Genomic DNA, 18,742 nt, shown 5'->3' on the forward strand with positions numbered 1-18,742 from the left:
AAGACACTAACGGAAGCCATAAAAAGTTCATGGATATCAATGATCATTTTAATAAAGCTGTTAAAGTTGCATTATTATTGTTTGATGACTGAACATAATAACAGAGGTCCATATGCAAGTGTGAACTCGGCCTTATAGTTTCTGCTTTTTAATTTTGCTTTCTCTTAAACATTTTTTTTTTTTATTATATTTACTGTAGATGATGAGACACATGAAAACAGCAGCCACACAGTTTAATTATTTTATAGGCCATTTAATTTTCTTATTTTATTATACAGTACAAAAGCATGCAAAAATATTATCTCTATGAATGGTACATATTTACATGTAATATTACATACTTCAGTGAGTACATAGATCATGCTTTTGTTTTTTCTCCAATGGCATACAGTGCTTGTTGCCCAAAATCAGTAAATAACATTACACATACAGTATACATTAATAGACATACACAATTTTACATTGGTAATAATCATCACATTATTGTTGATTTTTCTTTTCACTCTTCTCTTCATGTTTTTCCTGGTTTCAGGCCATAAGAAATGACAGTGATCAAACTTATGAAGTGGCACATCCACATAAAGAAAATATCATGATTGTGGCATCCCTATGATCCATCTCATCTTTCGATTATGGTTTTGGAAAAGTCTCCAACCATAAACTGCTCATAGAGTGCACCATTGCTTTCATGGGTAACTTATTTCTGTGCACCAGCAGCCCAGCAGATATTAAAGGGGTTTACATCTTGTATATAAACTTGCCCCAGAACAGTAAGGGAATACAGAAATGATTGGCTGGAACCATGACTACTAAACAATCACCCCTTTGTGATTTATAGAGACAAAAACAGAAAGAACATGTGAGAGATTGAGACAAGGAATACAATAATGTACTATAGTTTGGATGCTGTGTCCCTCTAAGGCTACATTCACACTACCGTATGGGGGACATATATACGGCCAATGTATATACAGCATAAATACATCCCTCATAGCTGGCAATGGGCGCGTAGTGGGGAGAAAGATAGAACATGTCCTATCGTTCCCCTCCTCATCTCCACGGCACTGGCGTGTGCTCGCCGTGCTATGGTATGGCGGGCACACATTAGTATGAATAATAGAAGGCCTTCAGAGAGAGATCACACCATTTCTGCCCAGAGATTTTCCTATACTTAAGCTATCTGCATATTAATGTTGTTCCTTTGGCCACAAACATTTGATCTGATTCTGCGCCATATGTCCACAAAAACAGTCCGTATGTAACCCACATCATCTACTATTGCAGATCTGCAAAATCAAAGGAGGCTAGCAAATGGTGTCAGTAGCATCAGTGTGTCACATGATTGTGTTATCTAGCAAATTATATGAAAATAAAGGCGGCACATGGATGACACCTTTGTTGCATCTGTATTTTTCCCATTCCCATAGACTTCAATGGGAGAGCAGAGCCTCAAACATGACCAAGAATAGGAAATACACTGAGTGTTATATACAGCATATATGTGAATAGTAACGTCACACTACATTAAATTGAACCTACATTTATTTTGATTTAAAGGGAACTTGTCAGCAGAAATTTACATAAGAAACCAATACCAGTATTTTGTCTAGGAGCTTCACACATTTTGGTTCATGCTTCTTTATTGGCCCAGCATGATGGCATCATCCACAAAAAAAAAACACTTTATAAGAGATGTAAACTGGGTGAATAGTGACATAGGCAAAGAATTTGGCATATATGTCCAGCTCTCCTTGTCTCAGAACACCCCCCTATGAACATTAGGGCTTTAGGAGATATGGTCAGTCATGTCCCTGGTCCAGCATTGAACAGAGATGGGGAGAGCTTGAACTCACCACCAACTGGACTTTATACAAGTAATGTATACCTCACACCAAAGTGTATTTTCTAGATGATGCCCTCATGCTCATGATCAGCTTCTTGGCAACATACTGATAGAGATTAGTTAGACCAATATAGATGTATGCATAACAAAACCAAAGACTCAAAGAACAAACATCCTTAGAAAAGGTGCTTTGGTTGACCTCATTAATTGGGGGATATTTTATTAATGTAATTAACATTGCATACGTGGCATGGAAGTAGTGTAAAGGGGAAGTAATCAAAATTACTGGCGATTCCTAAGTAACTTGTGGCCTACACATCCTTATATACGCCTCCCATTGTTTTAACCCCTTATCGCCGAAGCCACTTTTCACCTTCCTGACACGGCCCGTTTTTTTTCAAATCTGTCCTGTGTCACTATAAATGGTTATAACTTCGGAACACTTTAACATATACAAGTGATTTTAAAATTGTATTCTTGTGAAATTTATACTTCATGTTAGTTGAAAAAGTTTGGTGGTATGTATTGCAGTTACTTATGAAAAAACTGATATTTGGTGAAAATTTTGAAAAATCCTTGATTTTCGACACAGAATCATAACAGCAAAAATTGATATGAAACATTTACCAAATGTCTGCTTTATGTTGACGTGATTTTTTTTATGCATCCTCTCATTTTTGTAAGAGATTACGGAGCTTTGAACTTTAGGTGCGATTTTTTTGACATTTTCATAAAAAATGCTAAATCATACTTTTAAGGGACCTTCTCAGCTTTCAAGTCACCTTGAGAGGCCTAAATAATAGTAAAACCCCACAAATTACTCCATTATAAATAATACACCCCTCAACACATGTAAAACACAACTTTTATGAAGTTTGTTAACCCTTTAATTGTTTTACAGGGGTTACAACAAAATCCTATGCAATTTTGAAATTTACATTTTTTTGGCTGAAAAAAAATGTGCTGTACAAATTCTCAGTGGATAAAATACCAAAACTCTCCACAAATTTTGATATCCAAATTTTCCTGAGTATAACAATCCCCCATATGTGTTGGTAACCTGCTGTATGGGGACATGCCGTGGCATTGAAGGGAAGTTGCACCATTCTGAGCACATTTTCACTTTCTTTTTGTATGTTCTTGGGGCTGTACATCGTTCCATATTAAAAAAATATATTTTCTTTATTCTATAGATCACTATAGATTACAGTGGTACCTAATTTATATTAATTTTTTTTAAATATATTTTTACAATTTTACTGAAGAAAATTAATACAGAGAAAATCTCATTTATTTTCGTATCACCATCTTTTTGGAGACATAACTTTAATATTTCTTGGTCGACAGAGCTAGGGCTTATTTTTTACATGTTGAGTTTTTCTTTTCAGTGGTACTATTTTGGAGCACATAACTTTTTGCGATCACTTTTTGGAACATTTTTGTAAAGGGATTTTATGAAAAATGTAAATTTTTGGCGAGTTTTTCAGGTTTTGTTTGTTTATACGGCATTCACCGAATTGGTGCAATAATGTTACAGATGGAAGCGGTGATACCAAATAGGTAGGGTTTTTTTGTGATTTTTTTGGGCGGTTTCGATTTATCTCAGAAGCCACTTACTCATTACGATGGCGTGTAAGGGGTTATCACCTGCGATCAGAGAAATCTACAATTATGCATGTTAAAGACGGGTGTCAGCTCTAATATACAGCAGATATCCGCAGCTTCTGGCACCGGCAGCTAAACGGAGCCAGCAAGGCCTTATAGTACGTCACAATGCGGGAAATCCCTGTCGCCTGTGATGTACTACTGTGTCCAATGTCAGGAAGGGGTTAATGTTTCTGCTACTAACAAATCTGGAGGCATTTGTTAGATGTGCACAATGGATTCCTAATACCTTGCTATTGTGTACATATTCCCCTAGAGTTACTTGAGCTCCTCTTATAAGCAGACATACACCAAATTATTTATTTATTTAGCAGATTACCAGAGATAAGGTTAATATTCATGTGTGTAAAATGAGGAATGTAGAATTTGTGTCCCATTGGCACATGGATGGATTTCAGTCTCTGTACACCTCTGCAGAATATGTGAATGATTGCATGATAATGAAATTCTGCAATTAACATATGTTACAAGATAAGAAGATAATATAGGTCGTCACTTGAATTCCAGGGACAGATACTAAGATGTCTCATTCATTCAGATTCTGTCTATATGGACTTATGGCTCCTATAATGGTTGGCAACACTAGGAATCTCACTGTATAGTTGGGATACTTAGCATCAATAACTCATTTACTTGGTAGTTTTATTAGCTACTAGCCCAACAATACTGGACAAATGCAAGCACAATCATGGATTTGGTGAATGCCAGGAGACTGAATGCAATGTGTCCTGTTTTACTGTTTGGTGGAGGGGGATAATGCTGCGAGATTGTCAACAAATTCCATAGCGCTTTACAAATCATAGGGGACAAATACAAATATAATATTACAGTACACAGTACAAACAGTCATATGGAACAATAGGAGTGAGGGACCTGCTCACAAGAGCTTACAGTGACTTAGACCACCAAGTTCCAGTTAAGAGAAATGTCATTCCTTAATTATACAAATTATACATTTTGGCCAATCGTAAGCTTCTAACTTGGTGGAATATGTTTCCAGCATCACCCTCCTAAAGTGCATGAGGTCTATAAAGACAAGGTTGTGAGAGTTTTGTGTGGAAGAACTAAAATGGAGATATAAGCCAGGTTCACCATCAACATCAAAGCCAACACAACCCCCCCACCCCCCATCTGTATGGATGGGCAAAAAAAGAGCTGTGCAGCTGAAAGCAGAAGTTTACATACACTAAATAAAAAGATATACATGCATGTTTTTCTCACTATCTGACATGGAATCAGAGTAAACCTTTCTTTTTTTGGTCAATAAATAATACCAAAATTATTTATATTTGCCAAATGCCTGAAGCAGTATATTTTAGATGTGCCTTCAAATATATCCACAGGTTTGTCTGTAATTAATTCAGATGTCAAAATGGGCTGTTCCCCTGTATGTCATTTTTTGATTTAGCATAAAGTAATAAAAATGCCTTAAACATTATCTTATTATTCTGGCATTTGGCAATCCTAAAAAAAACATGCACGTGTCTTTTTATATAGCGTATGTAAACTTCTGGTTTCTGCTGTATGTAAGCATTGTATTGCATTGTATGGATTAAATAGGAAATAAAATTAATTCTTGTCCCATGAATAATATTTCTGCGTAAATAATTATGAACTGTTCATCAACTCATAAGTCCGAAGAACTCAATTAGCATAGTTTTATGGTCATTTCATTCTGAAATATGTTAATTAGACTCTATTGTCAGATGGGAGTTCCTGGTCTGTAGAGATCTGGGAATACTGATTATTGCTCAGGAAAAATTCCAGAGATGCTGGAATCAGTGCAATTAATTAGAATGCTGGAGCAGACAAAGGTGGTGAAAGGTCTTCTTTAAGAGAAGTCATCTGTGGTTACCAAAATTTCAGGGCAGATCAAGGAGAAGTAATTTGTGGTTATATCATTTTAAGGGCAGATGCCTTTTTAATTGCCAAAAAAACCGAGGAGGGACATTCTTGTTCTCATCATGCTCTACACACATATATACATATATATATATACACATACACATATATATATATAATATTCAGTCATGTACTTGTTTTCTAGGAAATGCACCTGTGACTCCAGAGCAGCGGCTGTTCTAAACTCCGTGGGGAATCATTGATGCCAATTCTGTAGCTTTCTCATTTGTAATAAGCTCACTAGGAAACCATTCTCCTCAGAGAGGTCATTAGAGTACAGTTACATGTGGTTTATAATGGCTTCCATGAAAAAGCTGCTTCTTGAGAGAGAGTAATGTCGGCTCTCATGCAGTGATTTTACTCCTAGAGTAAGAAATCCTGTTCAGCTAATAATGTACATAATTCAGAGACACAAAGCGAGATGTTGCAGTGGCTCACTACTGGGAAGTGATAAGTGATCTAGTACCGTGATAACCGGGCACACCTTACAGGACATGTTCAACCACTGCAGGTTGCTTTACAAGCTTAGATTTGGATTATGAATATGAGCAGGCCAATATATATAATAATAACTGCTCTGTGTATAAGGTGGTTTCCTTATTCCTATTAGAACATTATTTATCTACTTATAATGGCGATACCAGGATGGTGAACACTCTGCTTGATAATATTTTCTGAGGAAAGTTACCTGATGAGTTTTTTTCAGTCCAGTTTCTTTGAAGAGAGGAAACCTGAATATAGCAGTATAGCACCAAGTGGGGTCCCATTAGTGTTATTCTGTTTACCCCTCTCCCCCGTCACTGCATTTTGAGATATTTTAGTTTTATTAACCTAAATTTCCAGTCACTTCTGTCATTTCCTCAATCCTACCATATCTCTCACTACCTTCCATCCAGGGCTGAATGAACTGGTTTTGTGGCAAGCTTTGATTATTACTAGCAGCCAGGACATATCAGGGCAATTGCCTAGTAGTGCAGAAAGAAATTATGATAACTGTAAGAGCCTTTAAGACACTTCCTAGTAATAGTGAGCTGATCACAAGATGAAATAGCAGCTTACAATATTGTATGAATAGTTTAAGTAAACTGGAAATACACAAACTATTGAAACACTTTATTCAATGATACTTGATGTATGTCAATGATGTCTAATGTAGTCTTTAGACTTCTTCCCCATATGTATTTAAGATGACCATGGTAAACACTGGCATGCACAGGCACTTATGTTGTCAAAACTACTAGCATATGACAGCTGCTGAACGCTTCTCAATTCTTAGCTGGAGATTCTAGTATCTCAGCAGATCAAAAATGACACAAGAGTTGACATGCTTTCAAAAGAAGCTAGAAGTAAAAAGTGGCTTGATGAAATGTACATCTTACTGGGAATGGGAATATAAGGTAACGATGACAAGTTATATCTATACACAGAATACTGCCTTATTAATTCCCCTTAGAAATAAAGATACATGTGATTTATACAACAGTTTGTTGGAGGTTCAAACCCCAGGGCTGCAGGATTGGCTACAAGCAGTGGCGTAACTACCGCCGTAGCAGCCGTAGCGGTTGCTACGGGGCCCGGACGGCGGCACAATCACAATGTCTGCTGACAGCGCTGGCGCTGCATTTCTGTACCCGTTCAGACCGCCGCCCGGGCCCTGCTATACGGCGCATTAAGGTCAATACCAAATACCCCCCTCTTTGTCAAGCCCGCCCCAGTGTTTCTGTCCCGCCCCGCTGCTCCCGCGGCCCCCTGGCCAGCATGTTGTGCCCGCGGCCGGAACACTGGTTCCACAGCTGCCCGCCCCGCCGGCTCTCCACTCTGCTACAGTGACTGCCCGGCAGGTACCCTGGTAGCGCAACTGCCTGCCCGCCCTCCACTCTGTTACAGCGGCTGCCCGGCCGGTATCCTGGTCCAGCAACTGTCCACCTGTACTCAGCGCTGCTTGGGAGCGTGCCCTGCAGGCATGCTACTCCCACGGCCTTCAAGCAAACTCCCTGGTCCCACGGCTGCCCGGCCGGTACCCTGGTCCCGAGGCCGCCCGGCCAGCACACTGGTCCCGAGGCCGCCCGGCCAGCACACTGGTCCCGAGGCCGCCCGGCCAGCACACTGGTCCCCAGGCCGCCCGGCCGGTATCCTGGTCCCGCAGCTGCCCGCCTGTTCTGAGCACTGCTCCCACGGGTGTCCGGCCGTTACCTTGGTCCCTAGTCCCACTAGTCCCGCAGCTGCCCGCCCTCGACGCTGCTCCCGCGGTCCCCGGTCCCACGGCCGCCCGGTTGGCACCTCGGTCCAGCGGTCGTCTGCCCTCCACACTGCTCCCACGGCCACCCGCCATGTAGCTGCTGCGGCCGCCTGGCCGACACACTTCTTGGGCTCGCAGGATGAGACCTAACTGACCCACCCCACTGCAAGAAATGTAAGTCCCTATATATCTATGTATAGTTAATTAATGTATGCTATATGTGTGTATTTGCTGTGTGTAAATGCTGTATATACTGTATATATGTGTGTAAATGCTGTATATACTGTATATATGTGTGTATATGCTGTATATACTGTATATATGTGTGTATATGCTGTATATATGTGTGTGTATATGCTGTATATGCTGTATATATGTGTGTGTATATGCTGTATATATGTGTGTGTATATGCTGTATATACTGTATATATGTGTGTGTATATGCTGTATATACTGTATATATGTGTGTGTATATGCTGTATATACTGTATATATGTGTGTATATGCTGTATATACTGTATATATGTGTGTAAACGCTGTATATACTGTATATATGTGTGTAAACGCTGTATATACTGTATATATGTGTGTAAACGCTGTATATACTGTATGTTTGCTGTGTGTATATACTGTATATAGATTAAGTATGCGTGTATATGGTGTCTTTATACTGCATGTATATGTATACACATTGGGTGTATACCGTATGTAAAAGAATATGATGTATGTATGCTATATGTATGTATATACTGTATGTATATACAGTGAGTTTGTATATACTGTATGTATATACAGTGAGTTTGTATATACTGTATGTATTAGTGTATAGATGTATATATGAGTGTATACGTATGTATGTGTGGACGAGTATATAAAAGTGAGTGTAGAATGTTATGTTGTGTATTTAAGTGTATAAATGTGTGTGATTGTATAAACATGTGTGTATGTGTGAATATTTTTAAGGGGAAGGGGGGCCCCATGCAAAAATCTGCTATGGGGCCCTGCCTCTCCTAGTTACGCCACTGGCTACAAGCACAGGTAAAATAGATATTCATTCTCATGATGGTCATTGCTTTTGCAGACGCATGGACTCTTAAAGGTGGCTTCATAGTTTTATATTTTTCTAGGAAGACTTTCAAAACAATTATTCAAACCCTAAAAACATGAAATGGCCATGTATTGTCTGGAATTAATTGTTTTATATCTGCAGGGTGGTGACTAGAAGAAAATCATAGAAATTTAAGTTGACGTGAATAAAAAAAAAAAACAACAGGAAACATTGAGCACTTGTTAAAAAAAACCCCCATCATTCAGCAGTTTGAGTAAAGAATTAAATTGTGCCTAATTGGTGGATATAGATGCTGCTATGCTTGTTCAGAATAGTTACTGTGAATAAGCACAAGACCTATGCACACGTGGTCTAGGAAGTGCAGGAGATCTGTCTCCCATTACAGAAAAGGTAGATTAACTATGAATACCAAGCAACTGACATACAGAATATGGAAACTCTATTTTATTGAGGGTAATGAACATCTGTTAGTAGATAGTAGTTAGTAGACAAGGTTGGATACTACCCTGTCCAACAGCCGGAGGAGTGTGCGTCTCTGCCCTAAGGTCTGCCAATATGTGAGTGATACTATTGTGAGAAATGGTGATAAAACAAGCTATGTATATAGTGTTAACACTCACTGGATAATTACATTTTGCAAGCCAGAATTTGCATGAAAGAAAGCATTTCTTAATATGAAGATTTATTGGAAGATTTATGTATATATGTGAATATTGAAGTAAATAATATGATATAAAAGAAAAACTATTTTGGATGGTCAGTTATTGTACACTATTCATTGATGCGTTTCTCAGGAGGAGAAGAAGATCCTCCAGTCCAGGACCAATTGTGTATCATATGCCTCTTGTGATCTTTATCTTTTCTCTTAATGAACAGCACGACCCCCCCCCCCCCTTCAGGCAGTGTAATTTTAAAAGGAAGGAGGCCTTTGATAACAAATATAACATGATTACCACTGTCACTGTGCCTAGATTTATGGCTAAGTGTCCCAGGTTTAACATGCTTGATTTTGACAGTAGATTACCTTTAAAGAGGACCTGTCACCCATAATTTCGGCACAAGGAGCTGCTTCCTAGTGCTTGAACAAATGCGCAGTGTTAGAGTGATAGCGTTACCGGAAACCACTGGTAATGCTATCACTGCAGTGGGGTACAACGTAATTGTCGGACCGCCCGCAAAGCGGTCCAATGTATTCATGAGGGGGCGGTCCAAGGCGCTGCCTCTTCCCCCAACCGCCCCGCTCGCTCCATAGGCTGGCAGTGACTGCCGCGAGTCATGCGACAGTCACCTCCCCTAACCACGCCCCCTCATGAATACATTGTATCCTGCAGCAGTGTTAGATAGCGTTACCGGAGGTTTCCGATAACGATATCCTTCTAACACTGCGGCGTTTATTCAAGCACTAGGAGCTGCTTACTTTAGTAAGCAGCTCCTAGTGCCAAAATTATGGGTGACAGGTCCTCTTTAAAGAAGACCCGTCATCAGATTTGGCCACCCTGACTAACAATGGCTGCTGATAAAAGGTTACAAGTCCTCCCCATATCACCTAAAATAAGCTGCCAGTGAGGCTTTGTACCTTATTTACAGAAGTTTTTCTGATATGCAAATTAGCTTTTGTGACTTATGTCTGGTATCTGTGACTCTTCTCTCTAAGGCTGCCAGTGAACTGCATCCCATTATTCTGACTGATAGCTCTGTGTCTCTTCAATTCACTGCCCTGCCTCCTTGTACTTAGGGACTGTCTGTGAATATTCAACTACAGACATATAAAGCTCTATGTATAGATGGGAAATATTGTGTCAATTTTTTTACATGGTGCCTTGTGTTACATTCATGACATATGACCAGTGACATCATTGCAGGTCGTTTAGCCTCCTAAGAATAGTAAACTGTACACCATGTATGTGATTACATGAAATCACAGAAGCCTCCATGGAGGATGGAGAGGAGTAGAAGTTCATGGAAACAGCTGTGTCTTCATGTGGTCAGATACATGCATGGGGTATAGTTTGCTAGTATTAAGAGGCTAAAGTACCTGAGATGATGTCACTCTGGTCACATGACTTGAACTGTAACCATTAAGGAGGCATAAGGCATGGGGTGGATTAGATGGGGCGGGGGGCGGCCGAGCAGGACACGCCCCGTCTGATGACATAAGATAAAAGGTGATTTATGGGGATGTAAGCGAAGCAATTTTTAGCTAAAAGAAGGGTGTCAGTCAGTTAATAGAGCTCTATAGGAACCTGTCACTAGCTGTATATGTACTTGTGTGGTGACAGGTTCCCTTTAAGGGCTCATTTTACTGCCGCCCTGAAGGTGCCATGCACAGTGATGTTCAATTATAGTTCAGTTTAATAAAATAAAAAACTGTTATTTTGAATTATATTATATTTTATTAAGATCCATAAAAAGCACCAATTTCTACTTTAATGTTCCATTGCATAATAGATAAATCATGTAAACCATCTTCTGAGTCATATAGCCAGTATATATAGCCAATACCTGAATTAGCTTTAAGGGGTATTTCCATCTCACATTTGCTGATGATATCCATAGGATATGCCATAAATGCCTCATAAATGTGGGTTTCACCTCTGTGCAAGTCTCTGCATTTACTTGTATGCTTGCTACTCAGCTATTTGTGTAACTCCTTTAGAAATGAATGGTGAGATTTGTGTGCTGTGAAAAGAATCCTGTTTTTACAAAAGATGTGGGTCCTAGAGGTGGAACATGCATCTTTCCGGTATGGATGTAACGATGATGGCTAAGATGGAAATACCCTTTAAGAGCCTAATATCAATCCAAACTAAATGTTTCCAATATGCAAAACAAACTTGACATATGAAAATATTAAATACATATTAACAATTTCTCATAATGCCTTCTTCAAAAACAAATATACTTCAACAGAAATATGTGTATAAATTATAAAAAGGTAGACACTCCATGAAAATGAGGTCCACCTACAGAAGAACATTTGACTCATAGAACATTTTGGCTTTCCATTGTTTTTATAGCTGATCTATTAGCTTTGCATTAGACTAGACAGTTCATAATGTATAAAAAACCTACATATCTATAACATGCTCTATTCAGTAGCTGCAGTGAATTCAATGTACAATACATTTAAATCAATATATGAAAAACATTCTAAATTCCAGATCTGCTTTGATGCTTTGCATTCTGGGTCATGCTTTTTACGGGTCACTGATGGGAATCCTTACAACTTGCTTACCAGTTTAATGTAGAAAATGTAATGGAATATGAACGTACTGCAGGTGCAAAGAAGAAATAGCCCTTCCTGTGGCAATGTAAACATTTCTATACAACTATAAATGACATAAAGTACAACCCCTAACATATCTCCTTGCACTGGAGCAGGCCATGTGCAAGTTCCTACTAGCCAATACAATAATGAAAAATCAGCAAGAATGGTTTTCCACAAAAGTCCCTGTACAGTCTTCTTTTCATTAATATATATATGTATACAGAACTTAAAAAATATATGCATATCTATAGCAGTGGAGAAGCTAGGAGTGAGGCTGGAATAAAGGAAAAAACTTTTGGTTTTATAATCATAAATAAAGACATTCATAGGTCAAGCAATCTTCAAGCTACTCGGACTGCATCCTGCAGAAGCAAAGATGGAGATGAGGCACATTGTTCTTAGTTTTTATACACATACATCAATAACACATACATGCAGACAGACACATTTCACACAACTAAAGTGTACCTGTGGTCTACAGACATTAGACAAGCCCATATTATTAGCTCATTGGGTGTTCATGATGCTACAGAGACACAAGGAATCTCATGCTTTGGCTCCACGGTGTATAGGCGACAGGTACAGTTCAATGTAGACGGTCGCTATTTATTAATTTCATTCCTCAGATATACTGTAAACATTTTACAAAGACCTGTTTGCGTTATTTACCGACCACAAGCTTTGGTTCATGATGGTCATGAGAGTACAAGTTTGTGCAACATAGAAAAGCCAGGAGTATAGCAGCAGGCAAAGTTCATTTTGGCATGCAAGTCCTCATAATGTTCCATCGTCCTCCTCCACATCTGCCAGTTCTGTGTCTTTAAGCACCTCTCCACTTGCTTGCTTTCTGAACAAAGTAAATGATAGGTTAGATCAGTTGTGTGTATCATTTATAAAAACAACAACATTAAAACAGATATATGGATATATTCTAAAGAAAATGGCTGTTAGGTACTAGTAGAGATGTACTATAGCATTAATACTGGAGGTAAGTAGCTACTATAAATATTTTAAGAAAAAGTGTCATAATGTGCCTGGCTTGGTGAAGAATAATATTAAGTAGACCATAATTGTTGTGCAAATCTGGAACATAAGGGAGAAAATTATTTTTGATCCAAACAAACTCCTGAAAGAAGAGAACTCCATTACTTTATGGGGATAGAGAGAGAGTAACTCAGTGATGGATGAACTTTTGAGTTTTTGCGTTTTCATTTTACACTCCCTAAAACAAAGACTTACTGGCTATTTAGAGGCTCAGCCCGTGAGCCCTCTCCATGCACCTGCACCCGGCATGTGACGTAATACTACGTCACATGTCGGTAAAGGGTTAATATTTATCAACGTGCTTCAAGATCTGCTTCCCATTCATTCCAATTAGAGTTTGTTGATAATTATTTTCTGCTTTTGGAAAAAGCCACTATTGAAAAAAGTGGTATGATGAAATCTATATGGAACTCCTAATGGAATCTGCTACTTCAAAATCTGGATCATATATCATACAAAAGAATCCTGAAGAATCCTCTTAAAATGAACTGGCTTCCAGCACTCATAGATTTTTCATACCCACATTGCATACTATGCACAGATTTTCTGTCTAGAAAAAAGTCATCATCATACAGTAGCAGCGTAGTGTATATACACACAGCAGAAATAAATCTACATTTAACCTCTGCATTGCAAAAGTTGAGCAAATTTACAGCAAAAAAATGCATCAGAAATTAGATGATTGCAGATCCTTCCTGATGCCTGTAGAATAAGCTGTGAAACTATAGCTGGGGTAAATTTCACAGCTATTCTATAACATGAAATGTTAGCCTAAAACATATTCCCCTTTAGGAGAAGTGAAAATATCTAAAGAAAACAACAACTTTGTTTGTAAAAGATACACATGCTAAATATTTCATAAACATGTCAACAATAAGAGGAAACTGAATCTCAGTGTAATAAAAATAACCAATTTTGCTATAATGAAAGATCAACCAAATGTTTTGCTTGAAAGACTCAGCTTGTAGAAAGGAAAGTGGTGAGATAATGGACTGACATTGAGATGAAGAATAAGTGCTTTCACTTTAGAAGTATTCCAAACATAAATTATACAATAAAACAATTGTGGTAAAAGAACAAATAAACTGAAACTGAAAAGGAACTGAAAGAAAACATTAGATCACAGTCTACAGTGAAAATAACTCCCTGAATCAACAGAAGTAAAAATTTATTTCAACAATTCCAAGTGTTTTTAGACAAGAATACTCTATTTTGCTTGACCCCCTAGAGATGCTTTTCCCTTCACGTGACACAGTTACTATACAAACAGCATAAATATTCCCTTTATTTTTTGGGCTGACACAATTACAGGCATACCACGTTTATTTATTTGTGGACAATGGCATTTCATGGCCTAATATCTAAAACTATTCTTACATGTGTGTGTTTTATTTATTTCTTAACATGTGTTTATGACTATATTTATGTGTTATGATGCTAAAGGGGTTGTCAGATGGTTAACCCTTTCAGGACCTGGCCCTTTTTTGTTTTTTCATTTTCATTTTTTACTCCCCATGATCAAAAATCCATAACTTTTTTATTTTTCCATGTACAGAGCTGTGTGACGGCTTATTTTCTGCGTAACAAATTGCACTTCATAGAGATGGTATTGAATATTCCATGCCGTGTACTAGGAAGCGGGAAAAAAATTCCAAATGCAGTGAAATTGGTAAAAAAACGCATTTGTGCCGCCTTCTTGTGGGCTTGGATCTTACGGATTTCACTGTGCGCCCCAAATGACATGTCTACTTTATTCTTTGGGTCGGTACGATTACGGGGATACCAAATTTGTATAGGTTTTATAATGTTTTCATACATTTAAAAAAATTAAAACCTCCTGTACAAAAATTTTTTTTGGGATTTTGCCATCTTCTGGCGCTAATAACTTTTTTATACTTTGGTGTACTGAGCTGTGGGTGGTGTCGTTTTTTGCGGATTTTGATGACGTTTACATTGTTATCAATTTTAGGACTGTACGACCTTGTGATCACTTTTTATAGAATTTTTAAATTTTTTTAAATGACAAAAAAAGTGCCATTTTCGAATTTGGGCGCGATTTTCCGTTACGGGATTAAACGCAGTGAAAAAACGTTATCATATTTTGATAGATCGGGCATTTTCGGACGCGGTGATACCTGATGTGTTTATGATTTTTACTGTTTATTTATATTTATATCAGTTCTAGGGAAAGGGGGGTGATTTGAGTTTTTAGGGTTTTTTATTATGATTTTTTTTTTTTTAACTTTTTTTAATTTTTATTTTTAGTACTTTTCAGACTCCCTAGGGTACTTTAACCCTAGGGGGTCTGCACGATCCTATCATATACTGCCATACTACAGTATGGCAGTATATGGGGATTTTACTCCTCATACATTACAATGTGCTGATAGCACATTGTAATGCATGGGTTAACCAGAAGTAGCCTCGGGTCTTCGCGAGACCCGAGGTTACCATGGCGACGGATCGCCGCTCCCCGATGACGTCACGGGGAGCGGCGATCCTCGAAAAGATGGCGGCGCCCACGCGCCGCCATGCTTTTGATGCCGCCGGCAGCATTGCCGGCGGCGATCGAGGTGAAAACACCCGCGATCGGTGCTAGCACCGATCGCGGGTGTTACCGGTAAGCCTTTGCTGCAATATGCAGCAAAGACTTACCGGCTATGGAGAGGGCTCAGCGCGTGAGCCCTCTCCATGCACCCGCGGCCGACCCGTGACGTGCTATTACGTCACGGGTCGTGAAAGGGTTAAAATTGTTTGTTTGTTTACATGGGGCACAGACCAGAGAGATCACAGTGCTGGACACTGGAAGGGATTGTGGAGGTAAGTACATGTTTATTTTTTTTAACCTCTCCATCCCAGCCACCCAAGGGTTTTTTATACCCTCGGATAACCGCTTTAAATGTGACAAGGGGTAATTAGGTTGTAAGCACAGTTAAGCTAGTGATGCCCGCATTGTTCTATGTGCTATATGAGCATAACTGAACACCAGAATAACATAGCAGCAGTGACTTGCACCAATAAGGTCCAAAAGATTTCTATGGCTTTCACCTGCTAAGGACTCCTCTAATCTATATAAACTTAGTCTAAGTAATAGATGCAACTATGGTGATTTTGCACTATATAGAATACAGAATAATAAAATGTATAAGAATCAGCCCACATGTCTAAGGCCTAGAATAACAACAAAAATCCATGTGTAATAGTCACACGTAATGTATATTTGTACAATAATTTACACAAAGCCTCTTCATAAATAAATACATTTGGTTGTTATACAATGGAGAAAAATTACTGACATAAATACGAACTGAGCAAAGCAAGGAGTAAGGCAGAAATGACATTGGTGTAGCAGACTGGATACACTACACTGGGCATTCACTATTTATCAAGGAGAGAAACATGAGATGTCAGCTTGAGTGAAGATCTGTATGGAGGAAATTGATCTGATTAGCTGGAAATCACAGACGGGATGCAGGAGGCTAACAGCAGGCGGCTGGGTTATAAAGCCAGTAAATGTGTTAAGTTGCACAATGCTGGTTAATATTAAGTAACACAAAATGGGATTGGTGTTGGTGTTTTCTTTAAAACCCCTATTTAATAGTACACAAAAGCCAAAACTTGTCAGCATTGGTAACAAAGCCACATTCAGGAGGGACCATAAATGAAGACGTCAGGTATGAAACTATACGCACAGTGGTGGGGACTGAAGACACACTCAGCACGTCAGTGTAACCAAAAGGGGGCATAACACAGAAATTACCTTAAGTGGGGATGCAATTTTAAAGATGATTTAAACTGGCACCTGTTCCAAGATGATACAATGATACAAAACAAAAAGAAAAGAAACAACAATAAAAAATTTTTGCAAATAAAATATGCAAAGCATTTTAATGACAGGGTAAGGGAATGTTATATCATGCTATAAATAACAAACTAAATAAAAAACTGCAAGCTAATAATCTCCACGTGCATCTGGTATGGGGGAACATCTCATTGGAGTCATTACATTAAATGAGGAATGAAGGCCAGCGCAGCCAACAGCTGGATAGAAAACATTTACAGAAATGATTATGTTGTGCATGTCATAACATTACAGCATTGTGCAAGTTTTAAGAGGCATACAGCTTTTTAGACACTTCGGAGCACTATAGATACAAGATGACAATCCAGCTATGTTGCCATGGAAACAACCAGTATCACCGTGCACCCCATTGATTTTATATACATGGAAAAATCTCAAGGTATTCTAAAACTGTATGATTCAATAAAAGTGCATTAAACTGCCCAGACGAAGAAATAAAGATGTACACTGTTCTATTTCTGTAGTAATAGAAAGTGCACATAGACTACTCAGCTATAACAAGGTGCAAACATTTTTTTGCTTCCATGCCACGCTACTATATGAAATGTAGCGAAGGTGACGGTGTCACTTTAAAGAGAAAAAGCATATAGAAAATCTAGCACACATGTAAGCTATTCAACAGCACATGTATTTATAGAGCAGCAGATTTCTACAGAAGCGACTGAGAAAATAACCTACTGGAGTTTACTGAGCACATGGAAGTGATGGGAAATACAATGTCATGAAAAAACAGATCATACTATAGAGAGAATGATATTCAGAGCTACAAAAGTATTCATGTCCTTTTCAGCATTTACCCACTTCTACTTGTGGACATTTTATGTGATTGAGCAAAGGACAATATTTGTGAAGTGGAAAAAAAAATGACATTTTCATTTGCAAACAAAAAAACTGGAATGGGTCACAGTATATCAATAGGATTTCAGGCTGGATACATTTTGACACATGAATATGCTTTGATTTAAACCATTCCATTGTAGCTTTATGTTTAGGGTCAATGTCCTGCTGAACCTACACTCCAGTCTCAAGTCTTGTACAGCCCATGGCTACATTCACACTGCCGTGAGCCCGCCGCACTATAGCACGGCGGGCACACGGCAGCGCGGGGAGAGGAGGAGGAGGTGAGCGCAGCTCACCCCCGCCCCTCTCCATAGCGATGTGTGGCCGCAGCGCCGTAATACGGGAAAAGATAGGACATGCTCCCGTAGGGCGCCGTGAGCCCATAGAAGTGTATGGGGGACGTATATCGGCCGCATATACGTCGGCCGTATATACGTCCCCCATACTGTAGTGTGAATGTAGCCTATAACAGGTTTTCCTCCAGGACTGCCCTGTATTTCACTCCATCCATATCCCCATCAATGTTTACCATCTTCCAGTCTCTTCTTAAACAAAGCATCCCCACAGCATGATGTTGCCACCACCAAGCTTCACATTGTGGGTGGTGTGTCCAGGTTGATGCACAGTGGTGGCTTCAGTCCACAAATAGTGTTTAATATTTAGGCCAAGAAGTTAAATTTTGGTCTCATCTGACCAGAGCACCTTCTTCCATGCTTGCTGTGTGCCCACAGAGCTTTTTGCAACCTGCAAACAGGACTTCTTAACACTCTTCCACAAAGGCCAGATTTGTGGAGTACATTATAATAGTTGTCCTAAACAGATTCTCCTACCAGAGATGTGCATCTCTGCAGCTCCTTCAGAGTGACTCTTGGCTGTGTTCTTAATTATTGTCTAACCTGTCAGTGTAGGTGGGAAGCCATGTCTTGGTAAGTTTGCAGCTGTGCCATATTCCTTCTTATTACTGATAATGGATTGAAAAACGCTCCTTCAGATGTTCAGAAGTTTTTTAA

The 18,742-nt window shown here is 38.9% G+C and overlaps 1 protein-coding gene across 7 annotated transcripts in view; it reads right to left on the reverse strand.

Annotated features, from left to right (window-relative positions):
• Positions 1-11,088: 11,088 nt before the first annotated feature.
• CAMKK1 (calcium/calmodulin dependent protein kinase kinase 1) overlaps positions 11,089-18,742 on the reverse strand; it is a 176,455-nt gene continuing 168,801 nt past the window's right edge. For 6 of the 7 annotated variants that reach the window (XM_072136131.1, XM_072136132.1, XM_072136133.1 and 3 more), the window contains 2 exons: positions 16,791-16,832; positions 11,089-12,833 (listed from right to left, as the gene is read on the reverse strand). In XM_072136131.1, the coding sequence (XP_071992232.1) occupies positions 12,761-12,833; positions 16,791-16,832 (115 nt within the window). In that variant the 3' untranslated portion in view covers positions 11,089-12,760. The remainder of the gene's footprint in view (positions 12,834-16,790; positions 16,833-18,742) is intronic. The other variant, XM_072136136.1, reaches the window with a different exon arrangement.

The sequence above is a fragment of the Engystomops pustulosus genome, chromosome 2 (genome assembly GCF_040894005.1).
Source record: "Engystomops pustulosus chromosome 2, aEngPut4.maternal, whole genome shotgun sequence".
Taxonomy (NCBI): Eukaryota; Metazoa; Chordata; class Amphibia; order Anura; family Leptodactylidae; genus Engystomops; species Engystomops pustulosus.